The sequence below is a fragment of the Thamnophis elegans genome, chromosome 2, assembly GCF_009769535.1.
Source record: "Thamnophis elegans isolate rThaEle1 chromosome 2, rThaEle1.pri, whole genome shotgun sequence".
Taxonomy (NCBI): Eukaryota; Metazoa; Chordata; class Lepidosauria; order Squamata; family Colubridae; genus Thamnophis; species Thamnophis elegans.
The window spans coordinates 147495220-147515484 of record NC_045542.1 but is presented as its reverse complement, the minus strand read 5'-3'; the positions used below and the strand labels follow the sequence as shown (position 1 = coordinate 147515484).

The 20265-nt window shown below is 42.5% G+C and overlaps 1 protein-coding gene across 2 annotated transcripts in view; it reads left to right on the top strand.

Moving 5' to 3' along the window:
- Positions 1-20265, top strand: part of ATAT1 (alpha tubulin acetyltransferase 1) — a 40709-nt gene that overhangs the window by 10074 nt on the left and 10370 nt on the right. Inside the window, exons 6-10 of one of the 2 annotated variants that reach the window (XM_032210167.1) lie at positions 20-121; positions 653-698; positions 5135-5206; positions 7033-7252; positions 11422-12737. In XM_032210167.1, coding sequence (XP_032066058.1) covers positions 20-121; positions 653-698; positions 5135-5206; positions 7033-7252; positions 11422-11452 — 471 coding nt within the window. In that variant the 3' untranslated portion in view covers positions 11453-12737. Of the gene's footprint in view, positions 1-19; positions 122-652; positions 699-5134; positions 5207-7032; positions 7253-11421; positions 12738-20265 lie in introns of those variants that run through there. The other variant, XM_032210166.1, reaches the window with a different exon arrangement.

The window sequence follows — 20265 nt, the reverse complement described above, 5'->3', positions numbered from 1 at the left end:
TCTCTTTTTATTCACTCAGCGAGAGCGAGTAGAACCCTATCAATTGGCAATCGACCGGCCATCCGAAAAACTTCTGTGCTTCCTACGTAAACACTATAGCCTCACTGACACAATTCCCCAGGTAAGCCGTCTGCTTGAAAACAAAGCCAGCTCTCACTTAATAGTATTGTTTTGTCATCTGTCATCCTTTTGCCATCCTTTTGAACCAGAACCAGAAAAACATAGAGCTGGATCATTCTGCATGCTTATGTGTGATTTTTGTAATGCTGATTTTCCACATTTTAAAAACCATGACATGAGCTGTGGAAAAAGTGACTTTACTGGCTAATACCTTAATAAGGGACAATGAAAATACCATATTTTTCAGACTATAAGACCCACTGGATTATAAGACGCACCTAAATTTACAGGAGGAAAGCAAGAAAAAAATAGTTTTTGGCCTCTGTGCGTCATGTTTTTGCCTTCCCCAGCCCCTAGAAGCACTCTGCAGGTTTGTACTGTGACCTGGCAAAGATTCTACAATACATATGCTGAGAATTTAACCCGGCATCTTCTGCATGCATAGCATAAGGCCTATCTCTGAACTCTGTCCTTTTCTCTTTGTGATCAGATTGGTTAATTTAATGCTTTTATTTTTTTGTTTTTGTTTCAGGTGAATAATTTTGTAATTTTCCAGGGCTTTTTCAGCCACCAGCATGGTGAGTCAGTGATATAAATACCTAGCTATATTAATTTGAAGTTGTCTGATCCAGCACAAAGTGTTTTAAACAGTAAGATTTCTGATTTCAGAGTTATGAAGACATACTGCGACAGCTGTTGGCTTAGAAATGCTGAAAGACGATATCCAATACATTTGCAGGGCACTTTAGAGGAGAAATTGGATTACATTGCTGTCTTATAAACAGTCTATATAGCAAATAAATAGATCTACTGGAATGAGATATGTAGCGCTTGAGAAAGTTGAGATGGTACCTGTGGTCTCAATTTATGACTGGTCACTTAGCAAGCATTCAGAGTTACGACCTGCCTGAAAAAGGGGACTTACTATACAGATCCATAGTTTCCTCAGTCATGCCCCCTCACCTTACAGTCATGTGACCAGACTTTGGGCACTCAGTTAGACAGCTGCATATATGGCTGTTTGCTGCATTCCACAATCACAAAATCAAATTCTTTTACAGCCATTACCGTATTTTTCGGAGTATAAGACGTACCTTTTTCCCTCAAAAAAGAGGCTGAAAATCTGGATGCGTCTTATACACTGAATACAGCATTTTTTTTCTTTCTGTCAACCTTTAAAAAAAAAGAAAAGAAAGTAATGAAAAGGGATATTAGATGGCAAGGAATAATAACAGAACAACCAGAACAGAAGTGCCTTTTATTGACACACCGTATTTTGGGACTATAAGACGCACCTTTTTCCCTCAAAAAATCTGGATGCTTCTTATACACTGAATACAGCAATTTTTTTTCCTCCTGAAAGTCTGCCCCTTCCCCAAAATGGCCATGCATAGCTTGTAGGAGGCTTTCAGAGAGCTCCTGGGGGCTGGGCCTTTTTTGCTCAATTTTGCCCCAGTCCCCAGGAGCACTCTATAAGCTTCCTAATGCTCTTTTTTTGAAAAAAAAATGGGCCGTTTTTGGGAGGTTTGCAGAGTGCAAAACCCTTTTTTAAAAAATTTGCCTCTTCAAAACCTTGGTGCGTCTTATACTCCGGTGCGTCTTGTACTCCGAAAAATACTGTAATGGGCAGGCTCCATTACGGCTGCAATTTGGGGACTACCTGTAGTACATTTATTTCTATTGCTGCATTAACTCTGATTTTGCATCTGTTGGTTCTACTATAGTGAGGGTGCAAATATGCTGCTTGTGAAGAACTAAATGTAGCAGAAGATTCCATTTTATCTGCCATATTCCTGTTTTTCATGAAATAGTATAATCGTTAAATTTTTTGTATGAGTAGATGACTGATCATGGGAGTTTGTTAGAGTCAGAATGGGGAAACCATGAATGATTCAAGCTGACAACAATAATGAATAGTTTGTCAAAATTAAACACAACACAGTAGATTATTTCTTCTGTAGATCAGGAATATCCTGCATTCATTTCATAGCTTTTGTTTAATCATATAGTACTCATTCTTTGAAGCCATAAGTGTTATCCTGGTCTGAAATAAAGACAAATAAGAATATGATTTAAATAAGCATCTGGTAGGTGACATTATAATGCCACACACATGATGTCACCACACAAAGGATATGATTGTGTGCACTGTGCAAATTATATAAGTAATGCTGTTTGCCAAATAATACGATGATACATGTTACTAGTAAGAATGGACAAATTGTCTCTTAAAACATTACATTATGTTCTCCCAGTCTTTGTTCAGGATAATCTTATATGAAAATATCATTTTGGATTTAAAACCTGAAAACAAATGGACAAATACATCAACCAATCAGAGGAACACTGATGGGAACACTACTCTGAGGACCTCTAGCAGAGAATATAATGCAGCATCTCTAGACGCTATAACAATCCCACACATAAAACCAGAAGTAGGGATCCAATTCTGTGTGTAGGCAGCACTTTTGTCAAAATTAAAAGAACAACTAGTGAAGACTGTTAGAGTTTTCAGCTTTCATCCAGCACACAAGTAAATAATTCAGCAGGATTCATTTATAGAAGAAACTTGTTTATATACAACAATATAAAACATGATGCATGTATACAATACCCATGCAGCTCTTTCAACGTGGTAGGAGAAGCAGACCCAGAATTCAGAAGCACACATTTTACAGAAGCTATGAGCGCCGAACTTAAATTTAAAACAAATCAATTAAGCTAAGCCACACCCAGGCTCTGAGCCATCTGACATAGCAGCAACAGATACTGTTTTTTAGTCACCAAACAGTTCGCATTGGCTGACTTGTTGTTATGGCTGTCCGACTCCTATCAGAGACTATAATGCAGCATCTAGAGCAATGGTTCCCAACCTTTTTTTTTTTTTTGGCCACACCCCACCTAAGCATCTCTAAAATCCTGATTGCCCTCCCCCCTCCCCCCCCGGTGACATATATGTTAGGTAAGCTCCCCGTTGGGAGAACGAGTACGTTCAGAGAAGCGTTGTGAGAGTTGTGTTGGAGAACACACAAACCAGCATACAGAGACACTGCAGTTTAAATAGGCTTTTACTTTCGTGGAAATAGAGGTATCAGGGTCCATCAAACAGTCCAAGTCATACACGGATAAGTAAGTCAGTCATCAATGTCTTTCAGTTAAGGGATAATCCAAATAACATAGTCCAGTATCATATAATCAGTTCAGAACTCAACTGTTGAGTTCTGCTAGCAGTTGCAAAACTTACAATAGCTCACGGCACTCAGATCAGATCAGCCCAGCATCTAACAAACAGAGAGCTAACAATCATTCTGGCTCCCCCTTATGGCCGATTGAGGAAAACAGCAACCAATCACATTTTACAGTATGATTTAAAGAAACAGGTACAGCATTGTTACATGATTTATACATTGCCAACCCAATTTTATTTTAGAATTTTATTCCTAACAATATAATTCTTACTTTGCTCAAAAAGCGAACTCTACTCACGGGAGGAAGCCTAAAAGGCCATTAACCTGGTTTCAACAAGGTTCAAATTGTCCCCATTAAAAATCAAATTGCCCCGCTGTGGGGCGTGGGCCCAACATTGGGAACTATTGATCCAGACGCTACAAGAGTCCTACACGTACAACCAGAAGTATGGCTGCCGTTCTGTATGTAGACAACATCTTTGTCAAAATAAAAAGAACAGCTAGAGAAGACCACGTAAAATAACATCTTTAAAGGAATCAAAATCACCAGATAAGAAGACAGCAAGAACGCAGTATCCTTTCTAGATCTCCTCCTCAGCATAGAAAACAAGGGCAAGTTAGAAGCATGTGTCTGTTGAAAAACAATCCACACTAGCCAAGTGCTGCATTATCAAAATAACAACCCAGCTTCCCACACGAGAGCTGGGTGAGAATATTATTCAGATGACTGCAAATACATTGCGGCAGCTCAGAACGCCAGAAAAAGGAATCAGACCTCCATCTACACGAGTGTTTTTCAACCTTTTTTGTGCAAAGGCACACTTTTTTCATGAAAAAAATCACGAGGCACACCACCATTAGAAAATGTTAAAAAAAATTAACTCTGTGCCTATATTGACTATATATAAAGTAATGTTCCCACGGCACACCTTACACTATGTCACGGCACACTAGTGTGCCGCGGCACAGTGGTTGAAAAACACTGATCTACACAACATCTTCCAACACAATGCATACCCATGCAACTATCAAAAAGTGCCTCACCGCTCAAGCTATGAAAAGAATGACATTGTCATAGTCAAAAACTTCTCAAAACAACCAACAGACTATTACAACCGCATAGTATCACTGTATTCTCTAGAACAGGGGTCCCCAACTTTGGCAACTTTGGTGGACTTCAACTCCCAGAATTCCCCAGCCAGCAAACCTAATCCTTTGTCTGTGCAAATAAAGCTTCACTGCTTGTCCACTGCTTACGTGGCCCAGTTCCCAATCAACTGTGGCCCGGAGGTTGGGGGGGGGCCCTCCTCTAGAATTTGTCTTATTCCCTTTTGATAAACGATTAAAAATAGTGCAAGGCAAAAGCAGTTATAAGAAGCCTTTTATATTCTTTCTACCTCATCCTCAGAAATTCTCTGTCAATTAGCTTTAGGCTTTCTGTGCTTAAATAAATCTTCGATATCCAGAAATGTTGCTGTCGATAAATATACTGCAGTTGTTCGGGCCCAATCCTTGACTTAATGACAACATTCTGCAGTTTGCGGAATGAATTACCTAGCTGGAGTTATGGAAATCTTTCAACGACTGACATTGTTTCTGCTCTTTCACTCAGCTGTTCATAATTGTCACACTGCAATTTTAGACTAATTTATTGGGATTTGTCTTCTCGCACCCCCACATAATTTTGAATGGCCATACTTCACACTGTGGTTTTTGAAACATATTCTCTCATAAGAATGGAAACTTAATATTACTGGAGGTATTTTGGATAATACTTTCCTACCACAACCAAATGCTCATTTGTTTTATTTACCCTCTTGTTGCAGCTCCAGCAAGAAAACTGCCTCCAAAGCGCTCTGAGGGAGACATAAAACCATATTCGCTGTCAGATCGAGAATGTAAGCAGTGTCTAATCCTAACTGGAAAATGAGCTTGAGGTTTTTTTTTTCAGGTGAATCGGTGCCTAAACTGAGCTGATATCTAGATTACAGCTTTGTGGAAATGGTTCCAGCTTGGTCGTCTCCTCCCATTTTAGCACCCAATTTGGTCTGCTTTTGGGAGGTGGGGGGCACTCAGTTCATAAGACAGAAGCCTATTCTGACCTAGGCTTCCCCGAAAATCACAAAGCAGATTCCTGGCCACGACAAAACCCCTTTTATTAAACGAATATGAATTCCTCTCATTCACATTCAGCAAAGGCCTGGCAAACAGTCTTTCAAAGGTGAATTTATGAGCACAGACCTTATCTAGCTTGGAAAGCTGCCATGTAAATATTTTCCAAAGGCAGTGCTGTGCAAGGAAACTTGGCACAGAGTCTCTGGGATCTTCACACATCTGAAACAAACAAACAAACAAATTGTTTCCTGCAAAAGCCCAGCCCCCTTCCGCTCCTCTTTTATTTCCTATGGGAGGGGCCAATCACTTTCCACCTGTGACTTTACTCCCAAGTTGACCCTGATTTCTTAGCTGTTCTTTTCTTCTGGCAGCTCTGTGCATGCACACACTGGGAACAAGCTCCAGCTGTTCCTCTGCCTCACTGCTGTCCAGCTCTGTAGGCACCTGATCACTGCCAGATGGCCTCGACCTCGTCTCTGCCTCCGACACAGAGCCCTCATCAGAGCCTTCCCCAGACTCTAGGACTGGCCCATGTTCCTCCCCAACCTTCTTCTCCATCTGACCCGGTGGGATGGGCTGACATAATGGAGATGAAATGTTTCCCCAGGTAGCCTGGCCCCATGTCTTATAGTGCTTTGAAGGTAATAACACCTTGAATTGGACCTGAAAGTAAACCAACACCAGCTTCTATAGCAAAAGTGTTGTATGTGCCATTCTTGGGATGCCCAAAATTGCTTGCAAATCTGCATTCTGGTTCTGTTAGGTGAACTTACCTTGATTGGGATAGGAACAATATTTGGTGTCCGAGAAAAATCTAAAACTTCTTCCAGTCAGGAAGAATCGAAATCCTGAAATTTGATTCTGCAGGAATCAGAGGGATCTGAATTGGCATTTTCTAGGAAGACCTCTTGTATGAAAACTATTCTTCCTAGACTTCATTATCAACTTTAAAACGTGCCAGCTTCATGTTATTCTCATTATGTGAGGAAGGTGAGAAACAGTGGAGCAGAGGGAAAGGGATTTTTCAACTTATTCTTAACTTGAGTTCTTTTTAAGAAAGACAGTCTTCCAATAATGAAGAAAAGCAGGCTGGGTTCTTTAGGCCTCTTTTGCTGCTGATCTGGGCCTGGAAGCAAAAATCTGGAAAATAAAGATTGTGATTTCTGTGTTTTAATTAAACTGTAAGACTAGTAAGATGAGACTAGTAGAAAGATTTCTTTATTGTTCACCTATAGACAGAATTTTGCCAGACTAAATCAACTATCTGTATAACTATTACATACACTCTGTGAACTGCCAGAGAGGCTCTGCCTTCACACTTTTCCTGCCTACCAGAAAGTCTCTTTGTCCTCTGGGAAGGAGCCCTTCCCTCTTGTGACTCTTTATTCTACCACAACTAATTAGTAGACAGTAAGATTTAGATTAGCAGACAGATTCATCTTCTGTGTACTACTGGGTTATGTTAAAGTCGGCTAAGCGTAAGCCTGCTTAGGCAGTAATCTTATTTCTGTAAATTTCTGTCTGCTCTTCTCCTGTCTGATAAGTTATATTAAATCTGGTTAAGAACTGAATTGTATTTTCCCTTTTGTTTGTTTCCTCTTTCTTGTAGTCTTGAAGGAAGAGACTGAACCACCTTGGCCCTTCAACCAGTCTCGGGCACTGACCCGCTCTAGCAGTGTGGGGAATTCTCCAGTGCGAGGCTGCCTCAAACCTTTTCTCAACGAGCAAGAGTTGCTGAAGAACTTGCGCCTCTGTCCCCCACATGCAGCTGCCCAACACTTGATGAATGGTGATCCGGGCAACTTGCTTTCACAGAGGCGGAGAACCAGGTAGGAAGGGAGAGGCACTTTGCAACTTTCTGCTTTGCTCACAGGGCTAATGGGATGTTAGCAATAGCAATAGCAGTTAGACTTATATACCGCTTCATAGGGCTTTCAGCCCTCTCTAAGCGGTTTACAGAGTCAGCATATTGCCCCCAACAACAATCCGGGTCCTCATTTTACCCACCTCGGAAGGATGGAAGGCTGAGTCAACCCTGAGCTGGTGAGATTTGAACAGCCGAACTGCAGAACCGCAGTCAGCTGAAGTAGCCTGCAGTGCTGCATTTAACCACTGTGCCACCTCGGCAACCCCGATCCTGCAGTAGGCACTTAAATGTTATGGACATGGGCTACGTTTACTCTTGCTTCCAGTCACATACAGAAGTCCTTCAACTCTTAAAAGCACAAAGAGGAAGGATGAACTTTTAATGGCCAAGCAACACTTGAATTATCTTTCTGGTTCAGTTTCTTCTTGTTGCCTAATGTATTCCTACTGCTGCCTACTAACCATAAAGCCGCTTCCTCTCCTGAAATCACATGATCACAGCATAGTGGAACTAAAACTTGATTGCTTAGGTCATCAGTCCCCAACCTTTCCAGCTTTGAGAACTGGTGGGGAGAGGAGAGGGGATTGTTTGGCATGAGTGACAGGAAAGCACGCATGTGCAACTCCGTTTGCATGAGCAATGGGCACACCGGTGCATCCGCTGCTTGCATAAGTAGAGCTCGCTCGCCACTTCTATGGCCCGATGCCAAACAGGCTGCAGCCCAGTTGTGGGCCGTGGCCCCGGAGTTGGGTACCTCTGGCTTAGGTAATCTGTGAACCAGAATGGCAGCAAAGATAATGGAGGTCCCATGGAGAATCTTTGGCTTAAAAGAAGTGGAAATCAATGCCACAGAATCTTAGATCTCTCCATTTTCATTTTCTTTTCAAATGTTCTAAAATTGTTTAGTTGAAGGAAAAAAAGGGGGGAATATACAGTGGCTTATTCAATAACTGTAATTTTGAGCACAGAATTTGGACTCATTGTTTTGAGCCAGCCGTGTGCAGCAGCTGCCAAAAAAGCCAACACAGTGCATAAACAGAGGGATAGAATCAAGATCACGTGAAGTGTTAATACCACTTTATAATGCCTTGGTAAGGCCACACTTGGAATACTGCATTCAGTTTTGGTTGCCACGATGTAGAAAAGATGTGGAGAATCTAAAAAGAGTGCAGAGAAGAGCAACAAAGATGATTAGGGGACTGGAGACTAAAACATATGAAGAACAGTTGCAGGAACTGGGTATGTCTAGTTTAATGAGAAGAAGGACTAGGGGAGACATGATAGCAATGTTCCAATATTTCAGGGGTTGCCACAAAGAAGAGGGAGTCAAACTTTTCTCCAAGGCACCTGAGGGCAGAACAAGAAGCGATGGGTGGAAACTAATCAAGGAGAGAAGCAACTTAGAACTGAGGAGAAATTTCCTGACAGTTAGAACAATTAATCAGTGGAAAAGCTTGCCTCCAGAAGTTGTGAACACTGGAAGTCTTTAAGACGATGTTGGATAGCCATTTGTCTGAAATGGTATAGGGTTTCCTGCCTAGCCAGGGGGTTGGACTAGAAGACCTCCAAGGTCCCTTCCAACTCTGCTATTTTATTATATTCTATATCTAGACTGCGGGGTGCTTAAATCTGACCCACAGGGCCAGTCTGGAAATAGCAAAGTACCAGCCTGCAGTGTTTCTGGCAGCCAAAATGGCAGTGTTGTCATTTAGGCCAGCAGAGTGTTGCACGAGGCCATCCAGGCCGAAAACAGGATGTGAGCCCCTCCACGCTCCACTTTAGCCGGCAGTGTGCTACAGAAGGAGTCCATCCCCCCCCACCCACTATCCCCCAGGCTGGCCTGCCTACAATGGTGATTCGGCCCTTGAAAAAAGAAAAGCCATTTGTCTGAAATGGTGTAGGGTTTCCTGCCTAGGCAGGGGGTGGACTAGAAGACCTCCAAGGTCCCTTCCAACTCTGTTATTCTGTTATTCCGTTTTCTTCCTGTATATCTTCTAGCTGTCCATGTTGCATTGCATGTGTTATTTTGCATGTTTTGTTACAATTCTTAACTGATACTAAAAACTTTCTGTCAGACCTGCCATCACTTAAACCTCTAAATAGAAACGATCCTTGGCTCCATTTGTGGAGAAAGGTATATTTATTTATTTATTAATTAGACTTATATACCGCTTCATAGGGCTTTCAGCCCTCTCTAAGTGGTTTACAAATTTTTTTAGCAAATTGAGTCAGCAACTTGCCCCCACAGTCCGGGTCCTCATTTCACCCACCTCGGAAGGATGGAAGGCTGAATCGACCTTGAGCCGGTGAGATTTGAAACGCTGAACTGCAGATCACAGTCAGCTGAAGTGGCCTGCAGTACTGCACCTTAACCACTGCGCCACCTCGGCTCTTATAGTTTTATAAGAAGTCAAGTATATTGCAGTAATGCAAAGGCAGAAGCGAATATTGTGCACCAAAATTCCTAAGTTCAACTATTCCCTCCCTTAGCTACCTCCCATTGCCCATTCCCAGTGTAATCAATCCGATTCAGGCAAGATGTTTACTTAATGGCATAGGTGGCCCCCTCCTTCTTCCAGTTGGGTGACCCTTGAGGCAGCATCTGGAGGAGATACAGCACTTACTTTCATTTTCCCCTAAGCCTTTCCCCTTTTATTCCCCCCTCCTCATACTTCATGGCAGTCTATCACTATATAGCAGTAAAGCAGAAGGTGGCAGCTGACACTTTCCTTTACTGTTTACATTCTGTCCTCTGTGGCGGTTAATGATTTACTTAACCATGTGAAGGCAGTGAAGGCTGAATGCCAACACTTTCACTTGAAAATATTCCAAGGATTTTTTTAAACAGAGATTTAGAAGGCTGGATTGGCAGTGAGCTTGCAGTGGCATGTTGTGATGACCTTGATGCTGGGAAGAAGCATGTTGGGAAGCAAGATGTGGAAGGAGCTTTAGGAGAAATACTTTCACCAAAGTCCAAGTTGACGTCCTTCAGAAGTGTTAGACTACCATTTTCATAATCCTCAGCCGTAGGGACATTTAGCTGGTCTGGCTGGGAATGATGGGACATGTCAGCCCATGTTTTTGGAGGATACCAAGTTGCAAATATATTTTCTTGTCGCATTTGGAAAATCCTGGATTGGAAATCACTCATTTGTGTGTATTTGTCTAATATGCAATACCACTTTGGCCATTTTGGTGACCCAGATTTATTAATCTGGTTAAACAAAAACCTATTTTACAGGCTGACCTAGATCTGCTTCCACATAATTTTGTGGGGTTTTTATCATGCAGTTGCTTCTGTTGAGAACTCATTGACTTCATTCACACATTGCTCTTATGTTTGGCTTATTGAATAAATTATTCAATAAGCAAGAGCAATAGCATTTAGACTCCCTAAGCAGTTTTACAGAGCCAGCATATTGCGCCCCACCTCCAACACTCTGGGTCCTCATTTTATCCATCTTGGAAGGATGGAAGGCCAAGTCAACCTTGAGTCTGGTACAGTGGTGAAATTCACATTTTTTTTACTACCGGTTCTGTGGGCGTGGCTTGGTGGGCGTGGTGTGGCTTGGTGGGCGTTACAGGAGAAGGATACTGCAAAATTTCCATTCCCACCCCATTCCAGGGAGAAAATACAGCACAATCTCCACTCTCACCCTACTCTGGGGCCAGCCAGAGGTGGCATTTGCCGGTTCTCTGAACTACTCAAAATTTCCACCAGCGGTTCTCTGAACTACTCAAAATTTCCACCAGCGGTTCTCTGAAGTACTCAAAATTTCCGTTACTGGTTCTCCAGAACCTGTCAGAACCTGCTGGATTTCACCCCTGGCTTGGTGGGATTTTAACTGCCAAATTGCAGTCAGAAGTAGCCTACAGTATTGCACTCTAACCACTGCGCCACTGCGGCTCATGGTTGTAAGTTGAAGACTATCTGTAATGATTCTGTAATTTATAGGTAGTGTCATTGTTCTCAACAGAGAAATTATTATTATCTTTAATTGGACAGATGGTTTTCTTCAGTCTGGGATCTAACCTGTCTCCTTTTTTCTTTCTTAATACCCCCACCCCCTCTCTCCCTTCCTTCCTTTCTTTTCTCTCTCTCTCTCCCCACCCTCCATCTCCCGCTGCCAGCTCCCTGAACCGCTCTGAAAACAGCCACTGATCGCCGGTTTCTGCTATGTCTCCCCAACCATTGGGCCTCTACTTGTGTCTTGAGCACTTTCTAGCAGCAAGATTTGAATTTCATCCAGTTTCTTCATTCTCTTCTTTTTAATAAGCTTTATAGGTACAGCCTATATGGATGGGCACAAGCCTATAAAGAAGTAGGTTTATTTATATAACATTAGGTGTGCCTAAAAGTTTCACTTTTTTAACATCCCAATTTCCAAAAGTGCTTAAATGGAACATTATTGTGATTGGGATGAGTGGATTCTCCCACTTGATTCTTTTGTCTTTTAGATCCAACTATTTATGAAGATATCCTTTAGTTCCTAACTGGTTTAAGTTTACAGCCTGGAAATGATTAGTGCTGATTTGTTACCTGGCATTACGGTAATATAAATGGATGCCTGCTACAGCATGGATTTTGCCAATGACCCGCACTATGCCTAAATTAATTTAATTTAATCTAAATTAGATTAAACTAGAGGGCACCCAAGTCCAGATGATTCTGGGTACTTTAGATTAAAAAAGAGAGAGCAAGAACAATAAAAAAGAAACAGAATACAAGCGTCCAGAAGGGAAATCTGGAACCTAAAGATGGAAAGGGTAAATTAGTTGTCAGCCATAAATTATTGTTGAACTACATAAGGATTCTCTTTTTGGGGGGCCTGATAGCCAAAGGAGTAACTCTTATACTGTATCAGATGTGGGCCAGATGGTTTTTACAGTAAAGGTTTTATTTTATTTAATTAGTACTGATACTATTGCTACTTTGTGGATGAGGGCCATTTCTAGTGTTGGCTTTAGATCTTGAAGATAATGTATGTTGTTCTTTCAGAGAGTTGAATGTGAGTTAGTAGAGGCATTGGTACATGTGTTGTTGTCTCTAGTAAATGGTTTCAGAGAGTTTGTAGCAGGTCGGAAACCTGCATTTTATTTACTTGGTTGTTAATAGAAAGTGTAGATAAATCTTAAGTAAGATCACAAAGGAATATTTCTCATCAGATTTTGAATGAAAAAAAATTAAGAGCGTAATTGAAAGCTTTACAAACTGTCATTGAGCTACTATACTATTAATATTTCACTGAGGTTTATTTATATACTGGTGTTTGGCAAGTAATCTATTTCAACCTAAAAGACATTCTGTTTACGAAAAGATGTAAAAATGATTCTCCATAGGATCTCGGATTCAGAAATGAACCATGGAAATGAGAAAAAAACCCATGTATAAGAGGACAGTGTTCAGCTGTCAGTTTAAATTTACTTTAAATTTAGATACACAGTTCCTGACCAAGGGAAAGAAAAACTGCTAGATACTGTCTTTCCCTATAATCATATTATTCTCTTTCTCCCCGTCTCACTCACTTTCAAACACACATATTGAGATTACATGTAATCTAATGAGAAATATTCTTTGACAAGCTTGTCTTGGTCGGTCTTGAAAGTACCTTTGAACCCTTTAAATAGGGCTGAGTTAAAGCACGTGGCTGGTAGTCTTTTTTTTAAAGAAAGAAGCAGAAGTTTACTCTTTTCATTAGGTCTGCAGCAAAGTTTACTATTTATTATAAAACCTGGTTGTATTTAAGTACTGTAAGGCTTTCTCTTGGACTTGGTACATTGGATTTTGGTACCAAAATTTACCATTGAGTTCTCTGTCATTTTAAAAGACTAATGGTGATAATAAATCATGGTCATTATCTTAGGATCTGGTGGAAAGACCAAGCATGTGCCAAGGTCTGAATGGGCAGCCTTGATTCCTCACAAGCCACATGTGAACTCTGTTTTTTAAACCTGCCAAACGCTGCAAGAATCATTAAAAATTGGTGCCATTGTAATGTAATACTTAACATAGGCTGGATATAGTTGGAAAGCCAAAACAGATCTCTCAGTTCTGATCCAATGCTACGAGGGTCAGAGTTAGGAGGGCTGCATTAAAATACATACTAAGGCTCTCCTGGGATCCAGAATGTGCCAGTGGCAACATACAGTGTGGCAAAAAAGTATTTAGTCATCCACCAATTGTGCAAGTTCTCCCACTTAAAAAGATGAGAGAGGCCTGTAATTGACATCATAGGTAGACCTCAACTATGAGAGACAAAAATGAGAAAACAAATCCAGACAATCACATTGTCTGATTTGGAAAGAATTTTTTTTGCAAATTATGGTGGAAAATAAGTATTTGGTCAATATCAAAAGTTCATCTCAATACTTTGTTACATATCCTTTGTTGGCAATGACAGAGGTCAAATGTTTTCTGTAAGTCTTCACAAGGTTGGCATACACTGTTGTATGTTGGCCCATTCCTCCATGCAGATCTCCTCTAGAACAGTGATGTTTTGGGGCTGTCGCTGGGCAACATGGAAACACAGATTTTCTATGGAGTTGAGATCTGGAGACTGGCTAGGCCACTCCAGGACTTGACATGCTTCTTACGAAGCCACTCCTTCATTGCCCAGGCGGTGTTTTTGGGATCATTGTCCTGCTGAAAGACCCAGCCACGTTTCATCTTCAATGCACTTGCTGATGGAAGAGGTTTGCTCTTAAATCTCACGATACATGGCCCCATTCATTATTTCCTGTACAAGGATCAATCGTCCTGGTCCCTTTGCAGAAAAACAGCCCCAAAGCATGATGTTGCCACCACCGTGCTTCACAGTAGGTATGGTGTTCTTTGGATGCAACTCAGCATTCTCTCTCCTCCAAACACGACAAGTTGTGTTTCTACCAAACAGTTCTACTTTGGTTTCATCTGACCATATGACATTCTCCCAATCCTCTTCTGATCATCCAAATGCTCTCTAGCAAACTTCAGACGGGCCCGGACGTGTACTGGCTTAAGCAGGGGGACACGTCTGGCACTGCAGGATCTGAGTCCCTGGCAGCATAGTGTGTTACTGATGGTAGCCTTTGTTACATATTTCCCAGCTCTTTGCAGGTCATTCATTAGGTCCCCCCATGTGGTAACCCACGGGGTGAGCTCTTGTGTGGAACCCCAGAACAAGGGAGATTATCAGTGGTCTTGTATGTCTTCCATTTTCTAATTATTGCTCCCACAGTGGATTTCTTCACACCAAGCTGCTTGCCTATTGCAGATTCAGTCTTCCCAGCCTGGTGTAGGTCTACAATTTTGTTTCTGGTGTCCTTTGACAGCTCTTTGGTCTTCACCATAGTGGAGCTTGGAGTGTGACTGTTTGAGGTTGTGGACAGGTGTCTTTTATACTGCTAACAAGTTCAAACAGGTGCCATTAATACAGGTAATGAGTGAAAGAAGAAGTTACAGGTCTGTGAGAGCCAGAAATCTTGCTTGTTTGTAGGTGACCAAATACTTATTTTCCACCATAATTTGCAAAAAAATTCTTTCCAAATCTGACAATGTGATTGTCTGGATTTGTTTTCTCATTTTGTCTCTCATAGTTGAGGTCTACTTATGATGTCAATTACTGGCCTCTCTCATCTTTTTAAGTGGGAGAACTTGCACAATTGGTGGCTGACTAAATAATTTTTTGCCCCACTGTAGGGATGGGATGGAAGTGAGAGGAAGAGGAAGTACATGAAACACTCTAGAACAAGTCCATTTTCTTGAGTTACTACGTTGATAGCCAGCAATTCTCGAGATTAGATACATTTAACTAGATGGCCTAGGGCAGGGGTCAGCAATCTTAAACACTCAAAGCCAAAAAGGGTCCTAAATGGAAGCTCCCCGTTCAATTCTGGAGCTGACCAGAAGTCCGGTTCTCCCACCATAGAGTCTCCTCCTAGCACGGCATCCTTTTTCCTCTACTTGTCCTAACTGAAAGCCCTATCAATTGTGGAGCCGATCGGCGACAGGAAGCCGCAGTAGAGGGATGAAAGAGCCACATGTGGCTGCAGAGCCGCAGGTTGCTGATTCCTGGCCTAGGAGCTTAGGAAGGCTCCTCTTCAACTAGAGCAGTGCTTCTCAACCTCAGCAACTTTAAGCTGTGAGGACTACAACTCCCATAATTCTGGTGGAGAGCTCTGGGAGTTGAAATCCATACAATTTAAAAATTGCTGAGGTTCAGAAATACTGCGCTGTTCTTCACATCAGTATTTAGGGAGGCCTCCTTTGTTGTAATAGGAGATGGGAAAGAGAGAGGAGCCAAAATAGGATTTACTAAAACTGACACGAAATCTATGACAGGGTTGCATAACTGTGGTTTGTGTACAGGTCATTCCTTTGGCCCCAGAGCCTTCCAGATTGGGGGAGCCAAAGAATTTGACCCTTTGGGCATTTTGCTGGGATTAGAGGAAGCTGAGGACTACGTGAGTACTTTAAGGGAACTAAGGTATCATGTTCTCCTCTTAACACCCACCTCACAAAATGAGGCTCTTACTTAGGTAATTTGTCCCTTCATGACCCATGTAGTCAGGTATGACCCTTTTGTTGATGGAAGTTACAGGCCCATGAATCTAATTATTTACTACCTTCCCTTTTGTTTTGAATATAGATCCATTTCTTCGAGAGGCGTGCAAAAACCTTTGCAGAGTAGCAATAGCAATAGCACTTAGACTTATATACCGCTTTACAGTGCTTTTACAGCGCTCTCTAAGTGGTTTACAGAGTCAGCCTATTGCCCCCAACAATCTGGGTCCTCATTTTACCCACCTCAGAAGGATGGAAGGCTGAATCAACCTTGAGCTTGGTGAGTTTTGAACTAGCAAATTGAAGTTAGCCAGCAGTCAGCAAAAGTAGCCTGCAGTACTGCACTCTAACCACTGCACCACCGAAGGTCAGTAGAGTCAAACATTCCTTCCGTAATTCTGGGCGATGACTTGGTCACTTGGAGATGACTTAGAGAGTCAGTTTGGGGTAGTGGTAAAGGTGACCTAGAAGTCGGGGGAATGTGAATTTTAGTTTTCCCTTAGGCATGAAAATTGGCTAGGTGATTTTGGGCTGGTCGTCCTCTTTCAGCCCAACCCACGTCACAGGGTTGTTGTGAAGAAAATAGGCAAGAGGCTATGCTCGCTGCCTTGAGTTGACTGAAGTATGTTAAAAAGGGGGTAAAACTAATAACAACAACAACATTATGGTGGTCCCAGAAGGCCGGAATTTTTGCTTTAATTTACAATTCTATCACCCTGTTCTCTTGAAAATAAGACTCCAGATAATAAGCCCAATCAAGCTTTTGAGCACATGCACTAAAATAAGTCCTCCCCCCAAAATAGGCCCTCCCCAAAAATATTGCAACACAGCAGCAGCCATGAGGTGACCACGCTCGCCACCTCTTGCCCTTCAAAAACAATAAGACCTCCCCGAAAAGAAGGCCAAATGCTTATTTTGGGGGTCAAAAGAAAATAAGACCCTGTCTTATTTTCAGGGAAACACTGTGGATTTAACAGTGCGTGTTAAGCTTGTTGGAAGCTTAACATGCGTATTTCCTTTCACGTGCCACTGAAGTTGCCACGGCTTGGGAAGAATGATAGAACACAGGTAGTTCTCGACTTATGACCACAATTAACCCCAAAACTTCCATTGCTAACTGAGATATGGAACGATGCAAGTTTTGCTCCATTTGGTGACTTTTATTGCCTCAGTTGTTAAGTGAATCACTGCAGCTGTTAAGTTAGTAACATGGTTGTAAAGTAAATCTGGGTTTTCCATTGACTTAGCTTGTGACCCTGGGACTCTGCAACCATCATAAATATGAGCCCGTTGCCAAGCGATCAAATTTTGATCAGGTGACCATGGGGATGCTGCAAAGGTTGTAAGTGAAAAACAATCATGCCACTTTTTTCAGTGCTATTGTAACTTTAAATGGTCACCAAACAAAATGTCGTAAGTCAAGTACTACCTGTAAAAGGTAAGCTTTGCTCCATGTGGATCCTATTATAGCTTGTACAGAATGAAGCCTTAGCCAGTAATCTAATCCATAAACTCCAGGAGGAAATACAAGTGCTAAATCCTTTGCTGTTTCAGCCCAGTGCCATTTTCTTTGTCTTTCTCTGTTTTGTGGTCAGTTGCTTGTGCTTATATGTTGTCTTTTCAATGTTATTCTGCCTGTGATAGGTTATTGCCCTTTGGTCAGCCCCAACACGGTTGAGGTGTTTGCTTTGTAGGTCAAAAGGATGTGTTTGTTGTTTTCAACCTAGAACAGTTGCCATGCTCCTTAAAAGCAGGAGAAGCTGAAACGCTGAGCGTCATTTTCAAATCTGAAAATGGAAAGAGATTTTGGGAATTCGGAGAAGGAAATGAAAAATTAGGAACAGAGATTAAGAGTTCAGATTTCTAAGCATGGAAGGGAGAATTGGTAGGCAGTGTCAAGAGGAAACTGTTAGGGGTCAGGTGCGGAAAACAGCATTGTTATATTATAATCAAATGTTCTGTTATAAGGAAAGGAAAGCGGGGAAGCAAATGTGTGCCAAGTTCATTCAAACACTGTGTCAGGGGAGGAAAAATTAGTCTAACAAATGGTTAACTTTCTCCGTGGAGTTGGTACTTGTACCTAACCCTCCCTATCCTGTCCAGTTGTATAACTCCGCAGATGTGTTTGCTGTGCCAGCTAGGCCACTGCAGTGGCCACTGTAGTCTAAGGCCAGATGGTGTCAGGTGGAAGAACAACCAAGATGCCATCTAACACATCAGGATGTGTTAGATTGTGAGAGTAGTTGTGTTGGCTTGAGATTCTGAAGAACAAAAGGTTTGAAAAGAATTGCATTATGGAACCAGTTAGGAATATTTGGGGGGGGGAGGGGAATATTGGTAACAGGATGGGAGAAGTTTTAGGCTGAATTCCCTTTCAGTTATGGTGCCTGTTGGATAACCTGGATCAAGTTATTTCTCCGTTAGCCAGTTTTCCTCATCCTGCAAGGATGAAACAAGCTGGGAGATCTGTGCTCTGGGATCTTTCCAAGCAGTTTGGGGAAAGGTTAGACTAAAAAAGTAACTGATTTGAAATCAGGATAGTAAAATCCTTCTTGCCTTTGAACAGTACTAATTTGTTCTCTGTGTTCTTACATCTTCAGATATTTTTTTCACCAGAGTTCATTTTTAGGCCTGTTTATTGCCCCAATGCCAATATATTTGCTCCCGCTACTTATTTAACAAAATCCTGGGGGCTCTGAATGATTAATCTGAAGCCAAATGCCGCCGCCTCCCCCTCCTTTTGAATTGACCATCACTTCCTCTGAGATCAGGCACCTGAGTGAGACTGAGCTTCGCCATCTATACCAGGGGTGTCAAACTTGCTGCCCGCAGGCCGGATGTGTCATATGGTGGCCACGCCCACCCCTGGTTTAGCGAAGGGGAGGGAGTCGTGATATGTCACATGACAACATGATGCCATGTGTTTGACACCCCTGTTCTATACTAGAAGCCCGGAGAACTAGTCCGCCAAGGACAGGGTATGATACTCAAAGTCAGAAGACTTGGTGCTGAGAACGAAGCACAACGAGAAAGCTGCTATCTGTTGAAACCATGCTGGTTTCTCCATTTTCAAAGCATCTAACTGGGCCCTCCAACAAACCCATTTGATCCAGTATTGCATTTCTCCTGCCTTCCATTTTCCCGATGGAAGAAGCTTGGAAGCCAACCTCGCAGCCCCTTGAGAAGGAAAGTCAGGTTGGCAGCTGGAACTATGTCTGCTATCTTCAAATGACAGCCTTTAGTGAAGCTTCTTTGTAGAACATCATAGGCTGAGGTTCCCCAACATCCCTACAGGTGTTAACCCAGTTCCCATGATTCCCCATGTGGGAAGGCTGCATTGGATGTCAACTCTGTTCATTTGTGGAGAACTCTTTCTCTCTCTCTCACGCTTCCCCTTCCCCCCTTTTGGTCCAGCAGTTTTCCAGCAGACTTTTGTTTTCCACTCTACCTTCTTGGTTCCCCATCCCTTCTGATCAAAACAGCCAAGATCCTGACTTGCCTTTGGCTGTTCAGTGTGTGGCATGAACAAATAATGAACTTTTGTTTACATTTCAATAATAATAAAAGTTTGGATTTTTTTAAACATTACAACGTGTGGCTTTGTATTTTTTTTGTCAATTATCTTCTGGGGTAAACGGTTGCTATACTTCATTTCATTCATTTCATTCATTTCATTTATTAAGACTTATAGGCCGCCCTTCTCCCTGAGGGGACTCAGGGCGGCTTACAATCATAAGGGAAGGGTGTGCAGCAACAAGGGACAAACAATAAGTGACCAAAAATAAAATAGTAAAACCACAACATGCATTCAACAGTCAGCACTCAGGCGGGTAAATTGGAACCTATCCCCAGGCCTGCTGGGAGAGCCAGGTCTTGAGGGCTGTGCGGAAGGTCTGGATGGTGGTGAGGGTACGAATCTCAACGGGGAGGTCGTTCCACAGGGTCGGAGCTGCAACAGAAAAGGCTCTCCTCCGTGTAGTCGCCAGTCGACATTGACTGGCGGATGGAATCCGGAGGAGGCCCAGCCTGTGTGATCTAATCGGTCGGAGGGAGGTAATCGGCAGAAGGCGGTCTCTCAAATATCCAGATCCACTACCATGGAGTGCTTTAAAGGTGGTCATCAGTACCCTGAAGCGCACCCGGAGACCGACAGGTAGCCAGTGCAGCTCGCGGAGGATGGGTGTAATGTGGGCGAACCGCGGTGCGCCCACTATCACTCGCGCGGCTGCATTCTGGACTAACTGCAGTCTCCGGATGCTCTTCAAGGGCAACCCCATGTAGAGCCCATTGCAGTATTCCAGCCTAGAGATCACAAGGGCTCGAGTGACTGTTGTGAGAGCCTCCCGGTTCAGGTAGGGCCGCAACTGTCGGACCAGGCGAACCTGGGCAAATGCCCCCCTGGTCACAGCCGTCAGCTGATGGTCGAAAGTCAG